This window comes from Stenella coeruleoalba, assembly GCF_951394435.1.
Source record: "Stenella coeruleoalba genome assembly, chromosome: 7".
Taxonomy (NCBI): Eukaryota; Metazoa; Chordata; class Mammalia; order Artiodactyla; family Delphinidae; genus Stenella; species Stenella coeruleoalba.
The window spans coordinates 17,947,698-17,965,201 of record NC_137153.1 but is presented as its reverse complement, the minus strand read 5'-3'; the positions used below and the strand labels follow the sequence as shown (position 1 = coordinate 17,965,201).

Below are 17,504 nucleotides of genomic sequence, written 5' to 3'. Positions count from 1 at the left end.
GGTACCTTCATCAAAGTACGTAACAGAAATGTCAGTTCATTTGGAGTGAGGAAAAGAGAAGTGGGTCTAGGGCCAAGGCTGGAGGGACACTGTAAGGAACGTGGGAGAGGGGCAAAGACAAGAGAAGTACAAGATGTAGTGAAGAGCTTCCTACCTGTAAAACTCAGGGGTTTGGGAAAGGTTAAGTTTATGGTGCATTCACCCTGTAATATGGCAAAAGATCAGGTAGAGCAAGAAGAGGAATACAACAACAACAAAAAGATTGCTACAGAAGCCTAGACTAAAAGGAATGTCAACAAGAGACTGATGAATGGTGCAGCTGTGAGATGCTGTGGAAAACGGAAAAAGTTAAGTTTGACCAGAAACTGATCACTGTTGAGCTAGAGGTGTGAAATAAATCCAGGAGGTAAAAGATGAGAAAGTAATGTTCACAGACCAAGTTGAACAAGGTGAACAGGAGAAATCTCATCATGGTTAAGAGAGAGGCTATGGCAGCAGGTGATGAGACAGTCTTCTGAAAGCCTTTTTCCATATTAAAACCCCTCTGATTTGCTTAAAGGCAGAAAAGGAGGAATCCGTGAAAAAGTTAATGACCCAATGACCTACGCTTCTTGGATGACAGAAAGTAGGAAGTATATTTGGAATCATGAAGCACATCAATACCCAGCCTTCTAAGGCCAATTAAAAGCCCCCTCTTCCAAGAGGTCTCCTAATCCCCAACAGGAAGGGGTGCACCCTACTTCTGAATCCCATGGTACTTCACTGGATTTCTGATCTGAAAGGATCAATCACTTGTACCCTGGAGAAAAGTCCTGTGGCACTCATCTTCTTTCTCTATGGTAACTTGTGTAAATCCAGCACCTGCCCATCTATGTTCCCCTTACAGCCTAGCACATTTCAGTGCCCAAAGCAGGGGTTTAGGAAATACAACAGACTAGATGACGGAAGGAAGGAAGGAATAAACAAGTGAATGCACGTAAGTAGCATATATTACTTTTGAGAGAAGGAAATCCTCTGCAGAGAGAAGCTGTCTGCCAGAGAAGAAACAAAACAGCAAGTGTGGAAAGAAACAGACAGGAGTCCAGCAAGTTGTTCAGTCTCTCCCCCCTCGCCTCATGGGATCTGCTTACTAAGCCCCATTCTCCAAACCAACCACAAACCGTGTGCAGCTCAGCTTCCTCACCGCTCCTGCCCCCAAATATATCAAGTTTAACTTTTACTGGTTGGTACTACGTTGCCAGTGAGGACAGAGCTTTGCTTCCTCAGGACCAACCTGAGGAGGCCGAGGCTTTGGGACAACTTGGGGCTGCACCCATGGACAGGAACAAGCTTCCTGCCCACAGCCCTGGCAGCTGAGGAAGGAACTGTATGCTGTGGTTTGTCCCAGACATTTTTCCTAAATAACATTTCGGGGACATGGCTGTGTCCTTTACCCAGGAAGAGTGGGCCCTTCGTGGACATATCCCAGGGACAGCTAGCTGTACAGAGATGTGATGCTGAAGAATGTCAGTCATCTGGTCTCCGTAGAGTAACTGAGGCCCAGAGAAGTGATAGTTTTCAGGTTGCCCCCTCTTGACGGGTCAACACTCAGCCCCGGCCTGGCTCTCACGCAGTGGGCTCTGATGCTACAGAAGGGACTGCAGAATTGAAGCCCAGGTGTTCCATGGGGACCAGGTTACCAGGGGAGCAAAGGAAGCCTCAACCACCTATATTAACATGAGTTTTGTGGATGCGGGACAATGTCTTTGTGTTGACCTTCATCCCCAGCTCTGCTTTGTGCATGAGGGTAACCATGTGATTTTAACCCCCCAGTTCCGTACCAGGGTAACTCTGACACTCCTAGAAAATTCCCAAGGACTGAACCTGATTGACTGTAAGATCCCCATGAAGCCAGGTCTGGAGCAAGAAGTAGCAGCCTACCGATATTTCCATCAGAAGACTAAGGACTAGCTGAAAAATGCTAACATGTACATCCACATGAAGATTTGGAGCAAGTCACTGATTTATTACAATAAAATAAAATACAGTAGAAAAACCAAAAAGACAAAAAAACCTTTTACTGCAGAGCATCTAGATTAAAGAATTGCATAAACAATAACAAAACATTTGGGGAATTCAGAGGGAAGAAGAAAAATATAAAAAAAAAAAAACAGAGCAAAACAACCCAAGCAACTGCCTGAGCTCTAAAAACCTGATTCAAGGACTCCAAATTTAAGATATTTTCTTTAGATTTAAGGGAAGAATCTACATTTATTACTGCCAAAGTCTTTAAGACCTCAGGAAAACAAACCAGGAGGAGCATCTCCCTGAACTCCAAAGGGAGAAGGATAGGAAGGGGAGACAGAGTAAATATGGGCAGTGTGGGGTAGAAGGAAACATTCTCTCATGCCAGCTACCAGCCTCCTCCAACCCCAAGGGCAAGAAGGAATTCCCACTGTGAACATCAGAAGCTTCAGGGAATTGATTGCGTAGAAATTCTCAATTAATTAAAAAAAAATTTATTTCTTACAAAAAAGAAGATTCTTTCCAAAGTTCTAAGTCAGGGATTCTTAACCTGATGAATAACAATGGGCTTCTGAGCTCTATAAACTCACAGTCTCCAGAAAATAAATGTAAAACCTTGTGTAGGTGTGCAGATTAAAAAAAAAAAGTTCTCATCAAATTCTTACCACCAGGCTTGTGGGTCCATGACCCACAAAATGTTAAGAATCACTGTTCTAAGGCAGAAGTTCCCAAATGGAGAGAAGTTTCCTGCTCTCAATACATCTCTAGCCTCATTCTTCCTGATAGCCACCACCCATCTACTAAGATGTTCTTAGTGGTTCATGGCCTCATAAGGTTTACCTCTTGGTGAACATTTCTCAAGTATTCTTGAAAAAAGAAGAGTAAATCTCAAAGGCTTATGAGATTTATGGGAAATAAGGTTGGGAAGAAAGAAAAAATGAACAAAGTTCACTGTTGTTTAAATATGCAATATATTCACCACCCTACGTATATTTTAAATAACATGAGACTAAATTTCTGGACACTACTGACAATGGTGGGCGGGGGGGAAGGTGGGAGGGAGGAAGGAAGAGGAAAAAGATGGGAGGGACAAGAGGAAGGTGTGGTTCTGGAGGGAGAGATACAGACAGTGATAAGATACTCACAGGAAGGACAAATGAAGGAATAACCCGGAAGAATAAAAATAAAATATATATGGATAGCTAACAAGAATCTACTGTATAGCACAAGGAACTCTACTCAATATTATGTAACAACCTAAATGGGAAAAGAATTTGAAGAAGAATAGATACATGTATACATATAACTGAATCACTTTGCTGTCCACCTGAAACTGATACAACATCGTTAAATCAACTCTACTGCAATATAAAATAAAAAGTTAAAAGATATATATGTCTTCAAACTTGCAGAAGGAAATTTAGACTTCTAAAAGAAGGCAAGAAAACACGGGGAAAAGAATGAAGTAAACAAAAAAACATGAAGATGGCAAAAATAAGCCCCCAATACAATAGTGATTATAAGAAACATAAACGGTTTCACTAATCAAAGAGACTCTCTAGATTGAAAAAGGAAAAAAAAAAATTCCCTTACTATGTTGTCTACAAGGGATTCAGTAGAAAAGACACAGAAAGAGTGGAAAAAAAAAAAAAAGGGATGAAAAACACTAGCAGGCAAGTATGGAAGGGGAAAAAGTCTCCTGGTTTTTAATGTAGTTTTGATAGAGAAAAAAAGGAAAACATCCTGATAGAAGGAATAAATTGATCAATAAGACACAATGATCACATGAACATATATACTCCTGAGTATACAGCTTAAAAATATAAAAAGCAATAATCAGTAAAACTATAAGGAGAAATAGATAAATCAACAAATAACACATCCTTTTCAGAAACTGGTAGCTAAGGAAAGATAGGAGACTTAAAAACACAACAGACTCAAATGAATAAATACATACAGAAGAAATTTTCACTCAGCACGGAATACACAGTCTTTTCCAACATATGTTGAACATTTACCAAAAAGGATTGTGTTTCAAAGTAAGCCAAACAAATTTCAAAGAATCAGTATACTCTTATTATAATGTAAAAGAAAATTAGAAAAGAATCCTGAAATGTAAGTATAACATGACAAAAGTCTTGTCTAACGCTAAGTCTAACCATACTGGGATAGACTAGAAACAAACAAAAGTATACTATAAAATAACCTTTGGTTATTTAAATCAGGAACATTAAGAAGGAAATTATGATATGCTTAGATATGAATGACAAAGCACTTCATATCAACATTTAACAGTTAAATGATACTGAGAGAAACTGACAGCTTTAAGTATACTTATTGGAGAGCAAAGAAAGACTGAAACAAATGAGCTAAGTATTAAAAGAAATGCAGCAAGGTACACCCAAGGAAGGAAATAATAAAGGGCAGAACAGAGAATAGAAATACAACAAAAGCCACTGAAAGCAAAAATTTTTCTTTGAAGAAAATCAGTAATGTAGGCAAACCTCTGGCAAGTCTGAACAAGGGGAAAAAAAAAAAGACATAATGAAAAAAATTTAGAATGAAAATAGAATTACACAGAAGTTTAAAATATAAATTGTACACATATAATTCCATGTGTATGATTTTTGAAAACCTAGGAAAAATGGACAAATTTCTGCAAAACTGGCATACCTTTGACCCAGAAAATATAATTCAATAGCTATGAAAAAATTAAAATGGTAATCCCACACTTAGACAATTTTATGGGGAATCTGACTTTCAAGAGAAGATAATCCCTATCTTGTAAATTTCTGGCCAGATAAAGAGGGAAAGGTGCCCAAATCATCTGATGAGACTAATGTACCTTGATTCCAAAAACAAATGAAGATAGTACAAGAAAATAATGTATGGGTCCATTTTTCACTTATGGATACAGATTATAAACTTCAATAAAATACTGACCAAATGATTCCAGGAAGGTATTTTGAAAAGAATAAATTATATGATCAAGTAAGATTTATCCCAGGAATGCAAGGATGGTTACATGCGAGAAAAGTTAACATTACAATTCACTACATTAATGGTCTCAATGAAAGAAATCACATGATTAACTCACAGACTCAGAAAAAGTATTTGATAAAAATAACACCTATATCTGGTTTTAAAAAACCAGAAAATTAGGAACAGAGGAGAAACTCCTTAACCTGACAAATAAAGACATGTAAGCATCATATTTAATGAAGAGACTAGGAAAGCGTTCCCTTTAAAATCAGATATAAAACAATGATGCTGCTATCATCACTTCTGTTTAACATGGAACTAGAGAGCTTAGTTACAAGATGGGAAAAAGAAAAGATACAAGGATTGGAAGCTTAGTGACAAAACTCTTACTTCTTTGCAGATACTACCATCAACAGATAAATAGCAGAATTACTATGAGAATTCACCATGGTTGCTGAATATTAGATCGATTTAAGAAATTAATACTGAGACGGTGTGCTCAGTAAAGGCTAGTTCTCTTCCTTTCCCATTTGGGATGCTGTACTTTTTTTGGCCTGAATTCTCCAAACATTCTTATTCAAGACCATTTTTCTTCCTTCCACTGTTTCCCACAGCTCAGTCTTTAATCCTCAGCATGTTATATATTTAAAAAAATCTGATGGCTCTCCAATTTGTCTCCAGGCTTGCCTTCAAATCCAGCTTCCAGCTCTGCATTTCCATCTGTCCAATGTTCTAATTCCTATTCATCACACACACCACCCCCTTCTGAAACTAATGACCGCAGCCGCCTCCCCACCCCCGCCAACTCCTCCTTGTCAACTGGATTAGTGTCATTATCATCATTCTCAGTGTCATCCAGGCATAAGATCTTTGACTTGTATTTTTCCTTCCCCGAAGACAGCGGTTATTCAAGAAATGTTTGTTGAATTAAAGATCTGCCAATGTTTCTTTAACTTACATTTCCATTCTTACTGTTACAGGCTTAATCCAAAGCCTCATTTCCATATGCTTATTAGATCAGTATAGCTGCCTGCCACATTCTTCCTAGGTCATGGGGTTCCACTACTAAAGTCGATCGGTGATTGGCCCTTTTCTATAAAGTCAAAAAGTATAACTGCCACGATAGGGTGTAATCAGCCACAAACAACCCATGAAGCAAATGGGTGTGACGGTATTCCAACAAAACATTATTTACCAGAACAGGTGGTGTGCTGATCTCTGAAGTAAAATATCAAGTTTTTTCAAACCAAACCTTTCCTTATCCCTGCTGATTCAATATAGAATCCAATTATCTGGGTAAAAGAAAATCTAATTTACTTTCTTTTTAACATACAATAGTGGTTGCCAGCTAGAAATTAAAATTAATTACTTAGGTATGCTGCTCATTACTTTCAAGACCTTATTTTCCCTTTAAATTTACAGACCTTGTAAGTATAATTTACTGGAAATTACATCAATAGTATTGCAAAGGCAGGACAAATTGGAAGAGTTGGCAGCCAAGTAATCTTTCTGTCTTTTATGGGAGAATATATCAGGAATGATAGAAGCTGCCAATAAAAAATTTGTTTCAATGAAGCAGATTAGGATGACATTGATGGGCTTTTGATTTCAATAAGCGGGAAAGGCCAAGAATTCTGCTAGCTATAGGAAAAAATAGCCACTTGTTCCCTCTAGACCTTGAAATGAAACTTGATTATAAAAAAGGTACAAAAACAATGCAGAGTGGCAGCTCAGAAGAATCCTACTGTTCTGGACTTACAGCAGTCATTCTTTTTCCTATATTAAAATGGGACATGGGCTCCCCCAAGTTATCTATCTATCCATCCATCCACCCATCCACCGGCTAACTAACAATGTCTAACTAACAATATCTAATCTCCCTTGCCATCCTTTACAAACATGGAAAGAACCAGGATCTATGAAATGAACAATAAATTCTTTACAAATACCTAAAATGGAATAACTAACATTTATAACAATATTTATGCACTTAGGTGCTTGCCAATGTGACTGATAATGAATGACTACCTAAAACTTTCCAATAGCTTCAGTCTATACATTCAAATAAAATCCAAATTTCTCATCATGGCCTACAAAGTCCTACATGGCCTGGTGTCTGCTAACCTCTTGGACGTGTCCTGATCATACTTAGTATGCTGCAATCACAATGGTCTCCTTTGCTCTGCAGACATGCCCAGCTTGTTCTGGTGTTAGGAGCCCTTCATCTGCCACGTCCCTGTGGTGCTTTGTCCACAGCTTTACATGCCTCATTTCTCCAGGTCTCAGTTCCAATGAGACTGTCCCTAGAAGCTTCCTCTGACCATCCAATTTAAACTAGTCTCCATCATTCTATATATAACTCTGCTTTGTTGTTTTCAGTACTTGTGTCAGAATCTGGAATTACGTTGCTCATTTATTTTCAGCACACCATTCTCTCTCTATACATCAACAAAGGCAGATTCATGTGAAGGGCCTTTGTCTGTGGGTCACCACTGAATCTCTAATACCTAGGTGAGCGCTTGACACATAGTAGGCCCTTAGTAAATATTAAGTAATTAATATTTATTGAGTAAACAAGTGATCAACTCTGTTACACTCATCAGGCTCTGGTTATTGGAAGTGTTGGGAAATCTCTAAATCCTAGAGGTGACCTAAAGGCAGCAGGATCTTACAGAGGAACCATGGACACGAATATTCTAACTCTGATAAAGAGGAGGACATAAAGTCTCAGGAAAGCAAGATGAGTAAGCTCTACAGATCTGCTATACAACGTCGCACTTACAGTCAACAATCATGTATTGTACAGTTACACATTTATTATGAGGGTATATCTTATGTTAAGTGTTCTTACCACAATACAAAAAAGAGTGTTTGGGCTTCCCTGGTGGCGCAGTGGTTGAGAGTCCGCCTGCCGATGCAGGGAACACGGGCTCGTGCCCCGGTCCGGGAAGATCCCACATGCCGCGGAGCGGCTGGGCCCATGAACCATGGCCTCTGAGCCTGCGTGTCCGGAGCCTGTGCTCCGCAATGGGAGAGGCCACAGCAGTGAGAGGCCCGCGTACCGCAAAAAAACAAAACAAAACAAAAAAAAAATAGTGTTTGTAGAAACTGAAATTAGGAAGATTTAAAAACAGCTGATGGTACTTTGGACACATTCTGAATTTAGGGTAAATAACCAAAAAGCTGAGCTGTTAAAAGAGAATTTAGAATTACCTGGGGGTGTGTGGTAAGCAAGGAGGATCCAGAGACGTAAGACACTTTCTCATAATGGGATTGGATAATCCAGTTGGAGCTTCCAAGGGCATAGCCAGAGCTTAAAGGAGTCACCTGGACTGCACCAAAAAGTTCCTAGAAAAGAACCACAATAAGAATGTGTGATGAGCATTCAGCAGTACAGTCATGCCAGATAAGTTTGCAGGGAAAAATAACAGAAACATTCTTCTCCACTTAGAAACTATTTTCAAGTGAACCAGAAAGTTTAAAGTAAAACAGAAAGATGATGGAGACCATTTGGGAGACACATCTGACAGTCTTTACTTGTCACATCTCTGAGAGATTCAGTCTATCCACATGGCACCAGGCAACTAGGCCTCACTCATTAAAAGGCAGAGATGCTGTATTATGAAACAGACCGAAGAGACAAATACTTCGGTTTTCTTCTTCTTTTTTTCCTTCCCTTTTCAGGTTAGGAACTAATATCTTGGTTGTTCTGTACTTAGTGGCTCTGGGCACAAGTTAACAGGAATGGGAACCCTTATCATGATCAGGTCAGAGCTCAAAAGTTATACTTGCCAAATTATTTCTTGATCTCTTTTATTCTGTTTCCTGTTTCACTAGTCCAAAATCCGTAAAGTGGTGTCACTGTTCTAAAGTAAACAGGATGAGATGCCTTTCTCCTGATTCATTACATGCTAGCTAGCGATGGGGAATGTAAGGGTTAGGAAAGAGTGCCAATAAGAACCTGGGAAAGATGGAGGAAAACAACAGATGTTCTATCTTTTCACTATGTACTAGTACAAGATTTGTAGTGACTGAGTGGCTTAAAAAAGGAAACTAGGGACTTCCCTGGTGGCGCAGTGGTTAAGAATCCGCCTGCCAATGCAGGGGACACAGATTCGAGCCCTGGTCTGGGAAGATCCCACATGCCATGGGACAACTAAGCCCGTGCGCCACAACTACTGAGCCTGCACTCTAGAGCCCCCGAGCCACAACTACTGAAGCCCGCGCTCCTAGAGCCTGTGCTCTGCAACAAGAGAAGCCACCGCACGAAGAGTAGCCCCCGCTCACCGCAACTAGAGAAAGCCCGTGCAGCAACGAAGATCCAACACAGCCAAAATAAATTAAAAAAAAAAAGATACTTAGAAAAAGGGCAGTATAGGATCCTTCCAAAGAACAACAGTATGAATCGGAAGCATTCATCAGTCACTTAAAATCATATTAACACTCACAATTTTCTGAGAATATCCCACCAGCTGGATTTTACTAAGGGCAGAGTTCACCTCTTGCATTGTATAGCATCTTCTCCAGGTTGATACTTCTACTGCATCCTTGAGAGGAGAAGGCAGCAGCCTGCAAATGTATCATAAAGTCAGTTCTTACCTATAGAGGATTCTGTTCAAGTAATTTGTCCATTTAATCTAAGTTGTCCAACTTACTGGCATATCTAAATGTTCACAGGAATCTGTTATAATTGTTTTTTTTCCTGTAAGGTTGGTAGTACTCTCCCCTCTTTCATTTCTGACTCTAGTAATTGCAGCATTCTCTCCTTTTTTTCTTGGTCAGTCTACCTAAAGGTCTGTCAGTTCTGTTGACCTTTTCAAAGAATCAACTTTTGGTTTCATTGATTTTTCTCTATTGTTTTTCTATCCTCTATTTTGTTTATCCAGCATATAGCTGGGTCTTCTTTTTGTCTTTATTTTTTTAAACCCATGTGATAATCTCTGTCATTTGATTGAATTGCTTAAGCCATTCACATTTAATGTTATTACTGATGTAGTTGGCTTATGTCTGCCAATTTAATTTTAGTTTTCTATATATTACATATCTTTTTTGTTCCTCTATTCCTCCCCTACTACTTTTTAAAAACAGTAAGTGAATATTTTCTGATATAGCCTCTTAATTCCTTTCTTGATTTGTTACTTTTTTTTTTTAGTTATTTCCTTAGTGGTTGTTCTGGGGCTTATCATATACATCTTAATATAGAGCATTTCTGTATGACACCTCACATTGTCTTCCCTGTTCACAAAAGATAAATGAAATAAACATGACTTGTGGGCCTGCAAAGCTATAGAAAAGAACTGGCTTAAACACAACTGAGGCTTGGCAGAAAGCAGAAAATAAAACATATTTTGCAGGTAGGCGGGGCGGAGAGAGCGCGGGGCCGGTGGGAGGACACGCGGCGCGCCGCAGGTCCCACGCCGCGCTGCGATCCCCGCGCCCCTGCCGCCTGAGCCCGCCCCTCGCGTCCTTAGCTGGTCCACCAAGCGATGCCCGCTGGGCGCCTGCGAAAGTCTGTTGGCTCCCGCTGAAGGGCAGTAGCGCCCCTGAGCCCCCGCGCCCCGCTCCGGCCAGGAGCCTTCACGTAAATGGGTCCAGTCATGCCTCCCAGTGAGAAACCAGAAAGCTCAGGAATTAGTGTCTCCGGTGGGCTGAGTCAGTGTTACCGGGGCAGCGGTTTCTCCAAGGCCCTTCAGGAAGACGATGACCTCGACTTTTCTCTGCCTGACATCCGATAAGAAGAGGGGGCCATGGAAGATGAAGAGCTGACCAACCTGAACTGGCTGCACGAGAGCAAGAACCTGCTGAAGAGCTTTGGGGACTCGGTCCTGCAGAGCGTCAGCCCCGTCCAGGACCTGGACGATGACACGCCCCCATCCCCTGCCCACTCCGACATGCCCTATGATGCCAGGCAGAACCCCAACTGCAAGCCTGCCTACTCCTTCAGCTGCCTCATATTTATGGCTATTGAGGACTCTCCAACCAAGTGCCTGTCGGGAAAGGATATCTACAACTGGATCTTGGAACATTTTCCGTATTTTGCAAACGCACCTACTGGGTGGAAAAACTCAGTGAGACATAATTTGTCCTTGAATAAGTGTTTTAAGAAAGTGGACAAAGAGAGGAGTCAGAGTATCGGGAAAGGGTCATTGTACAGAGTACAAAGTCTAATCCAGAGTACAGACAAAGAAAGTCTAATTCAGGCTTTGAAAAAGACACCTTATCACCCACACTCGAATGTGTTCAATACACCTCCCGCCTCTACTCAGGCATAACAAAGCACATCAGGTCCACCCCTCTGGCAAGACAGCACCTTCTTTAAGAGAAATGGAGCCTTTCTACAAGATCCTGACGTTAATGCTGCCAGTGCCATGATGCTTTTGAATACTCCCCGAGATACAAGCAGTTCCTCCAAGAGTGATACAAAACGGAACGCGGGTTCGAGTCCGGCTGTTGCCAATCACTCCCACTGGAATGACAGCAGCCGGGAAGAATGGCCTCACCAGCTGCCGGATGCGGACTGAGAGCGAGCCGTCCTGTGGCTCCCTAGTGGGCAGTGGAGACCCAAGGAGGATGACAACTACAGCAGTGCCAAGTCCTTCAGTGCCAGGAGCACCTCGCCCACCAGCGACTCCATCTCCTCCTCCTGGGCCAACGACCACTACGAGTTTGCCACCAAGGGGAGCAAGAATGGCAGCGAGGGCAGCTTCCAGAGCCACGAGAGCCACAGCGAGACGGAGGAGGATGACAGGAAATGCAGCCCGAAGGAGGCCAAGGATGCTCTGGGGGACAGCATCTATGTGTCCCAGCACAAGAAGCACCAGCACTTCGCCAAGGCAAGGAAGATCCCCAGCGACATGCTGCCTCTCAAAAAGAGATGCACGGAAAAGCCCCCCGAGAGCGATGACGAGATGAAAGAGGCGGCGGGGTCGATCCTGCACTTGGCAGGGATTCGGTCCTGTTTGAATAACATCACCAATCTGACGGCAAAGGGGCAGAAAGAACAAAAGGAAACCACGAAAAATTAAAAACAAGTCACTGATTTGTTTTGAACTTACGGCCATTTGGTTTCAGCATGTCAGGAGATTTCTAATGATTTGTGGCAATACCAGCAATTTATTATTATTATTTATTTCATTTTTCTTTTTTTTTTGGTTTGGTTTTCTTTGTTTCTTTTTTTTTTTTAAATTTTCCTCCCTCCTTTGTTTTGGACCCTTAAGAATATTATGTTTAAAGGAGATTGAAGCCATAGAAATCATACTGACACTCAGCTGTTTTACAAAAGCTTTTCATTACCTGAAAACAAACCCCAAAAAGCCAAAATTACCATTGTTTCCTCCAGCTTGTCAGAAACCCGTGGCTGAATCCACAGGGACGGCAACGATAATGCCACGGGGATACACATCCGGCACTTAGAAGGCACGTGTGCAAAGTAACCACTGATCAGGCCCAACCTTTAGGTTTAAAAGGTCAGGATGTGCACCCAGTTGGGTTCACTGAGTGAATGCCCATAAAGCAACTGAGGAGAAGGAAGGACCCCTGGTCCCCCCAAGAGCAGATCCAAGCTCGTGGCACTGGGCATCAAATTGAGCCAGGAAAACCCCTGGCACTGTCCCAAGCGTGTGATGCGGGGGTGGGAGGGCAGTCACCAGTCCTCTGTGCTTCTTAACTGTGAAGCCTAGTAACATCTTCCGGGGTGGACACTGGACCATTCATATTCAACAGGTGTCAGTGACTCATGAGAAGAGACTGGGTCAGTTTTAGTGATGTTGCTAATCATTGAATTCTGTTTTACATTAAATTAAGAGAAGGTTCCACAAGCCATAAGCCTGAAGGTTGGTCCTGCACACGCGCGTGTGCAAACACAGATACACACACACACACACAAACACACACATACACACAAGAGAGAGAAAGAGAGAAAAAAACTGATGCAAAAAACAAGCGTTGTCTTCTTAACTGCCCAAGTGAAAATCAAGTTCCAAGAAATTACAATAGCTGTTAACGAAGGAAAGGGTGGTACAAATCTTTTTCTGTCAAAACCATTTGATCAAAGTGAAAACAAAACAAAACAAAAAGCTACAGAACATGCCATTAGCACTGTGGTGTATTTTTAAAAGATGAAAGGCACATGGATGGACAAACTAAAGTAAAACATGGCAAAAAAGAAAGGAAAAAAAATTCCTATACTGCCCTCAAAATGGAGTTTGCAGTTAATGTTAGTCAGGATTCATCTTTGTGAAAATCAATGATTTCTACATTCAGCCAGTGTAGCCAGCAGAAATTTCTTTGTTTTTTTTTTGGCGGTACGCGGGCCTCTAACTGTTGTGGCCTCTCCCGTTGCGGAGCACAGGCTCCGGACGCGCAGGCTCAGCGGCCATGGCTCACGGGCCCAGCCGCTCTGCGGCATGTGGGATCTTCCCGGACCGGGGCACGAACCCGTGTCCCCTGCATCGGCAGGCGGACTCTCAACCACTGCACCACCAGGGAAGCCCGCCAGCAGAAATTTCTGATCCACAATGCATGGAATTGCTTTGAAAAAAATAAAAAAAGCACAAAAACACAAACTTTTTAAATTCAAAAATAAAGTTCCTGTAAGGTAAACAATGTATTTAGCATGAAGATGAATTATTTTCATGTAAATATAGAAAAGAGAAAAAAAAACATTTTTCAACCTTCCAGACCAGCATCAGGAGCATCCATTAAAACAAACAAACAAAAATGTGTCATTAGAAAAACATGTTATCATTTGCTCGAACACAATCAAGAATAGGCCTGAAGAGTGACTTCTCTGAGATTCTCTGTACAGTACAGGTGAAGGGCCTTCTGGAGAACTGAGCCTGTATGTTAGCTCTGTGCTGTCTCCTAAACTATCACTGAACAACAGTAAAGGGCTTCTCTCTCTCTCTCTCTCACACACACACACACACACCACTTCAGACAAAGAGATGAGAGAAGAGAGAATAGCAACAGCATTTTAGAAAGTGGAAAGGAAAAAGACAAATGATAACTGACTTAGCAGACCCAGGAAACTTCAATTCAAGTGACTTAATTTATGCTGCAAACCCACAAAAAGCTCAGCAATTGGAAACAATAGGTATGTCTTGAAGTGAGATTGAAGGTGAGCCTAAACACAAGAAAATTCCTGGGCTTCCCTGGTGGTGCAGTGGTTAGGAATCTGCCTGCCAGTGCAGGGGACATGGGTTCCAGCCCTGGTCTGGGAGGATCCCACATGCCGCGGAGCAACTAAGCCCGTGAGCCACAACTACTGAGCCTGCGCGTCTGGAGCCTGTGTTCCGCAACGGGAGAGGCCGTGACAGTGAGAGGCCCACGCACCACGATGAAGCATGGCCCCCGCTCGCCGCAACTGGAGAATGTCCTCGCACAGAAACGAAGACCCAACACAGCCAAAAATAAATAAATAAATTTATTTAAAAAAAAAAGAAAATTCTTAGAAAAAACTGATTAAGAAATAGAACCTTCCAATTCTCTTCACCTATTCCATATAGCTCAGCAATTGACCCTTCCCCTCCCAGGCATGTCACCAGATTGTTCTCTGGCGAGAATAAAAATGAGAGTCCGTACTAGGAGAAACCATTGACAATTAGAGGCAGCCACCTTAAGCAAAAGTTTACATACTGAGAGTAACAATTTTCTTTTCCTCAGATCAGAACACCATCAGTTAGGCTTATACCCTGCAGGGTAGGAGACTGGAAGAAGCTTCTCTGAAAAATATGATCAGCACCAAAGAAAAAACTCAACGAAAAGATACTCACACCAGGAGTTTCACAACGAAATTGCCGAACCAGATTATGCTATAGTGCATTCTATTAAGTCTAGAATATAGAAGATACAACATACAGATAACAGGAGCTCCTTACAGAAATCCAAGCAAGGGAACAGAATAATAAAAACCATAACTGCGAAATAAAAAGAAACTATACACTGAAAGAACACATTGCATACCTGAAAATACTGACCCAGAAGAATTAACGCCAGATATATTCTGGGAAAATATTTACATTATAAAGAAAACAGACAAATAAATCTTTGGCTGTGTGCCAATAAAACTTTATTTATAGAAACATTGGCAGGCCAGATGTGGCCATAAAACAGACACTTGGCCATAGTTGCCACCACTGTTCTAGATTGAAAGGGCCCACTAAGCTCAACACATGAATGTAAACTGTCTTTAGGTTTGAGACATCATCATAAACTTTAAGAACAAGAGGAGATTCTAAAAGTCCACAGAGAGATAAACAGGATACATATTGAAGATGTAGACTCAATAGCATTGGACTTTTCAACAGCATTTCTGGAAGACAGAAGAAAATAGAGCAATGCTTTCAAAATTCTATGAGAAAACTACATCTAACTCACATTTCTATCAGAGCGTGAGAGTAGAATGAAGACGTTTTAGACGTGCAGGGTCTCAGACAATTTACCTCCCATGCGCTCTTTCTCAGGGAGTTGTTGGAGGATGTGCCCTGCAAAATGAAGGCGTAAACAAAAAAAAGAAAGGCCCAGAAAACAGAGCTTCTAAGAGAAGAACGAGAAATCTTCAGGATCACAGTGGAGGAAGTCCTAAACTGAATGCCATGCCACAGGCCCAAGAGCAGCTGACACCAGGTAGGGCAAGAGTGAAGGCTCTGGGAGACGACTTTTCAAGAAGGTAAAATTGTTAGACCACCCATCGAGTTTGAACATACTGAGGAGAGACTTAGACAAATGTGAGAGGGGTTAGAGATAAATTAGTAATATGTACACAGAAAACTAAGCAAATAAGCAAACAAGATAATTACTAACTCAAGGGAAAACAAAGAGTTGTGCAAGAAGAAGAAAAAAATTGTAACAATGTTGTATGGCCAGTGAAGTGCATGTTCCTGGTCATATAAACATGGAATAGAGATTTAGCCAAAATAGCATACAGATCATGATGTTCCAATTCTCTTCACCTTTGTTTCTCCAGCAACAAAGTATCAACAACTCTTCTCTTTACCTTCTGCATAAACAGGTGAAGATTCTCTTATTTCACTTATCTGAGGATTTTCTTATGTCACTTATCTGTCCTATGTGTAGTGAATTGCTTTAGGTTTTACAATATTTAGTCAATAAATATGTACTTAGCCCTGACTATGGCCATAGAATTTAAGTCCTGTAAGGGATTTAACAGGTACAACATAAAGACCTGTGCTCACAAGGAACTTAAGTCTAGGAAAAATTTTACAACAGTACAAAGCAATAAAAGAGATGTGGAAAGCCATGAGTCATCCTTGCCTGCACACTTGCCTTCAATCCCAGAAGGGCCTAAAGGATATATTGAAAATGCAAATCTACACATATACACATATACACACACTCCCCTCCTCCACTTTAACAGTGCACCATTCCATTCAGGATAAAATCCAAGACTCTTAGCATGACTTTATAAGGCCTTCTTTATCGAGGTCCTGCCTTGGCCTACATTCTATATACTGAGCTATAAACAGCTCTTGCGGCGCCAGGCTCCCTCAAGCCCGTAACATTCCACCACAGTCCTCTTCGTCATATTTTGTGTGCACAACACCCCTGCTTTAAAATCTAGACCACCTGTCACCTTTTCTCAGGTCTTGAGATACTCGTCTAGGTCAGGTACACATCGTTTGTGCTCTTTGGGAAGATGGCCCGAGTCTCAGAGCCAGGGAAGTGGCACAGAAGCTCTCTTTGGAGGAGGTTACTGGCAGGGGCCGCTGCTACCGCTTCTCTCCCCTTCCGCACCCCTGCAACTCTCTGCCACCCACTCTGAGGAAGGAGAGGTTTCTCTCAGAGGCACATCATGGGGAAAGGGGAGGATTTACAGACTTGTCTAGATTTAAATCTCAGCACTGCCTCTTCACCTCTGAGCCGGTCTTCTCGTTTGTAAAACAGGGAGAGTATCACTTCCTTTTTAGAGCTGTTCTGTGAGGGATAAATGATACACTGCACGTAAGCGTCTGGCACAGAACAGATGCTGAGTAAGGACTGTCTCCAACCATCTCCAATATACACAGCCATCGTGGCCCCAGAACATGCATTTTCCAACAATACTGTAGTGGACTTCAGTACAGGTGACTGTGCTGAAATCACCCAAGGTGATTTACTCTGATGAGCAGCAATGACTCTGAACTTGAGTGGCCCAGGCACTGCTCTAGAGGGGCTGAAGGAAGAACCCATATTACTCCCCTGCTTTAGCTCCTCCTTTAAATTCCTCCAGATCAGGGAGCCCCATGGCTTGGGCTTCCTAGGACTGCCCCTCACAAAAAATAAAGACTTCTTACTCTGGGCTGGATAGGAGCAGAAGCGTTTACACCAGAGCTGGAAGGCTATCATGCGAGTGGCTAGAGTGGGGAGGGTGGTGAATAACAACGCAGCCCAACCACATCTTTCATCTCAGTTGGATTTGTTTTAATTGCCCTTAGCTCTGCCAAGGCCCTGCAACTGAGACACCTCGGCTCGAGGCTGAGCTAATAAGTCGCACACCAGCTAGATTAGACCCACGTTCT

The 17,504-nt window shown here is 41.8% G+C and overlaps 1 protein-coding gene and 1 pseudogene across 5 annotated transcripts in view; one reads left to right on the top strand and one right to left on the bottom strand.

Annotated features, from left to right (window-relative positions):
- Positions 1-17,504, bottom strand: part of INTS9 (integrator complex subunit 9) — a 109,045-nt gene that overhangs the window by 35,437 nt on the left and 56,104 nt on the right. For all 4 annotated transcript variants that reach the window (XM_079925771.1, XM_079925769.1, XM_079925768.1 and 1 more), the window contains 2 exons: positions 9,435-9,555; positions 8,200-8,334 (listed from right to left, as the gene is read on the bottom strand). In XM_079925771.1, coding sequence (XP_079781897.1) covers positions 8,200-8,334; positions 9,435-9,555 — 256 coding nt within the window. The remainder of the gene's footprint in view (positions 1-8,199; positions 8,335-9,434; positions 9,556-17,504) is intronic.
- LOC307188829 (forkhead box protein N3-like) lies at positions 10,572-12,530 on the top strand (annotated as a pseudogene). Its single transcript has one exon. The product of its transcript is annotated as a forkhead box protein N3-like (transcript).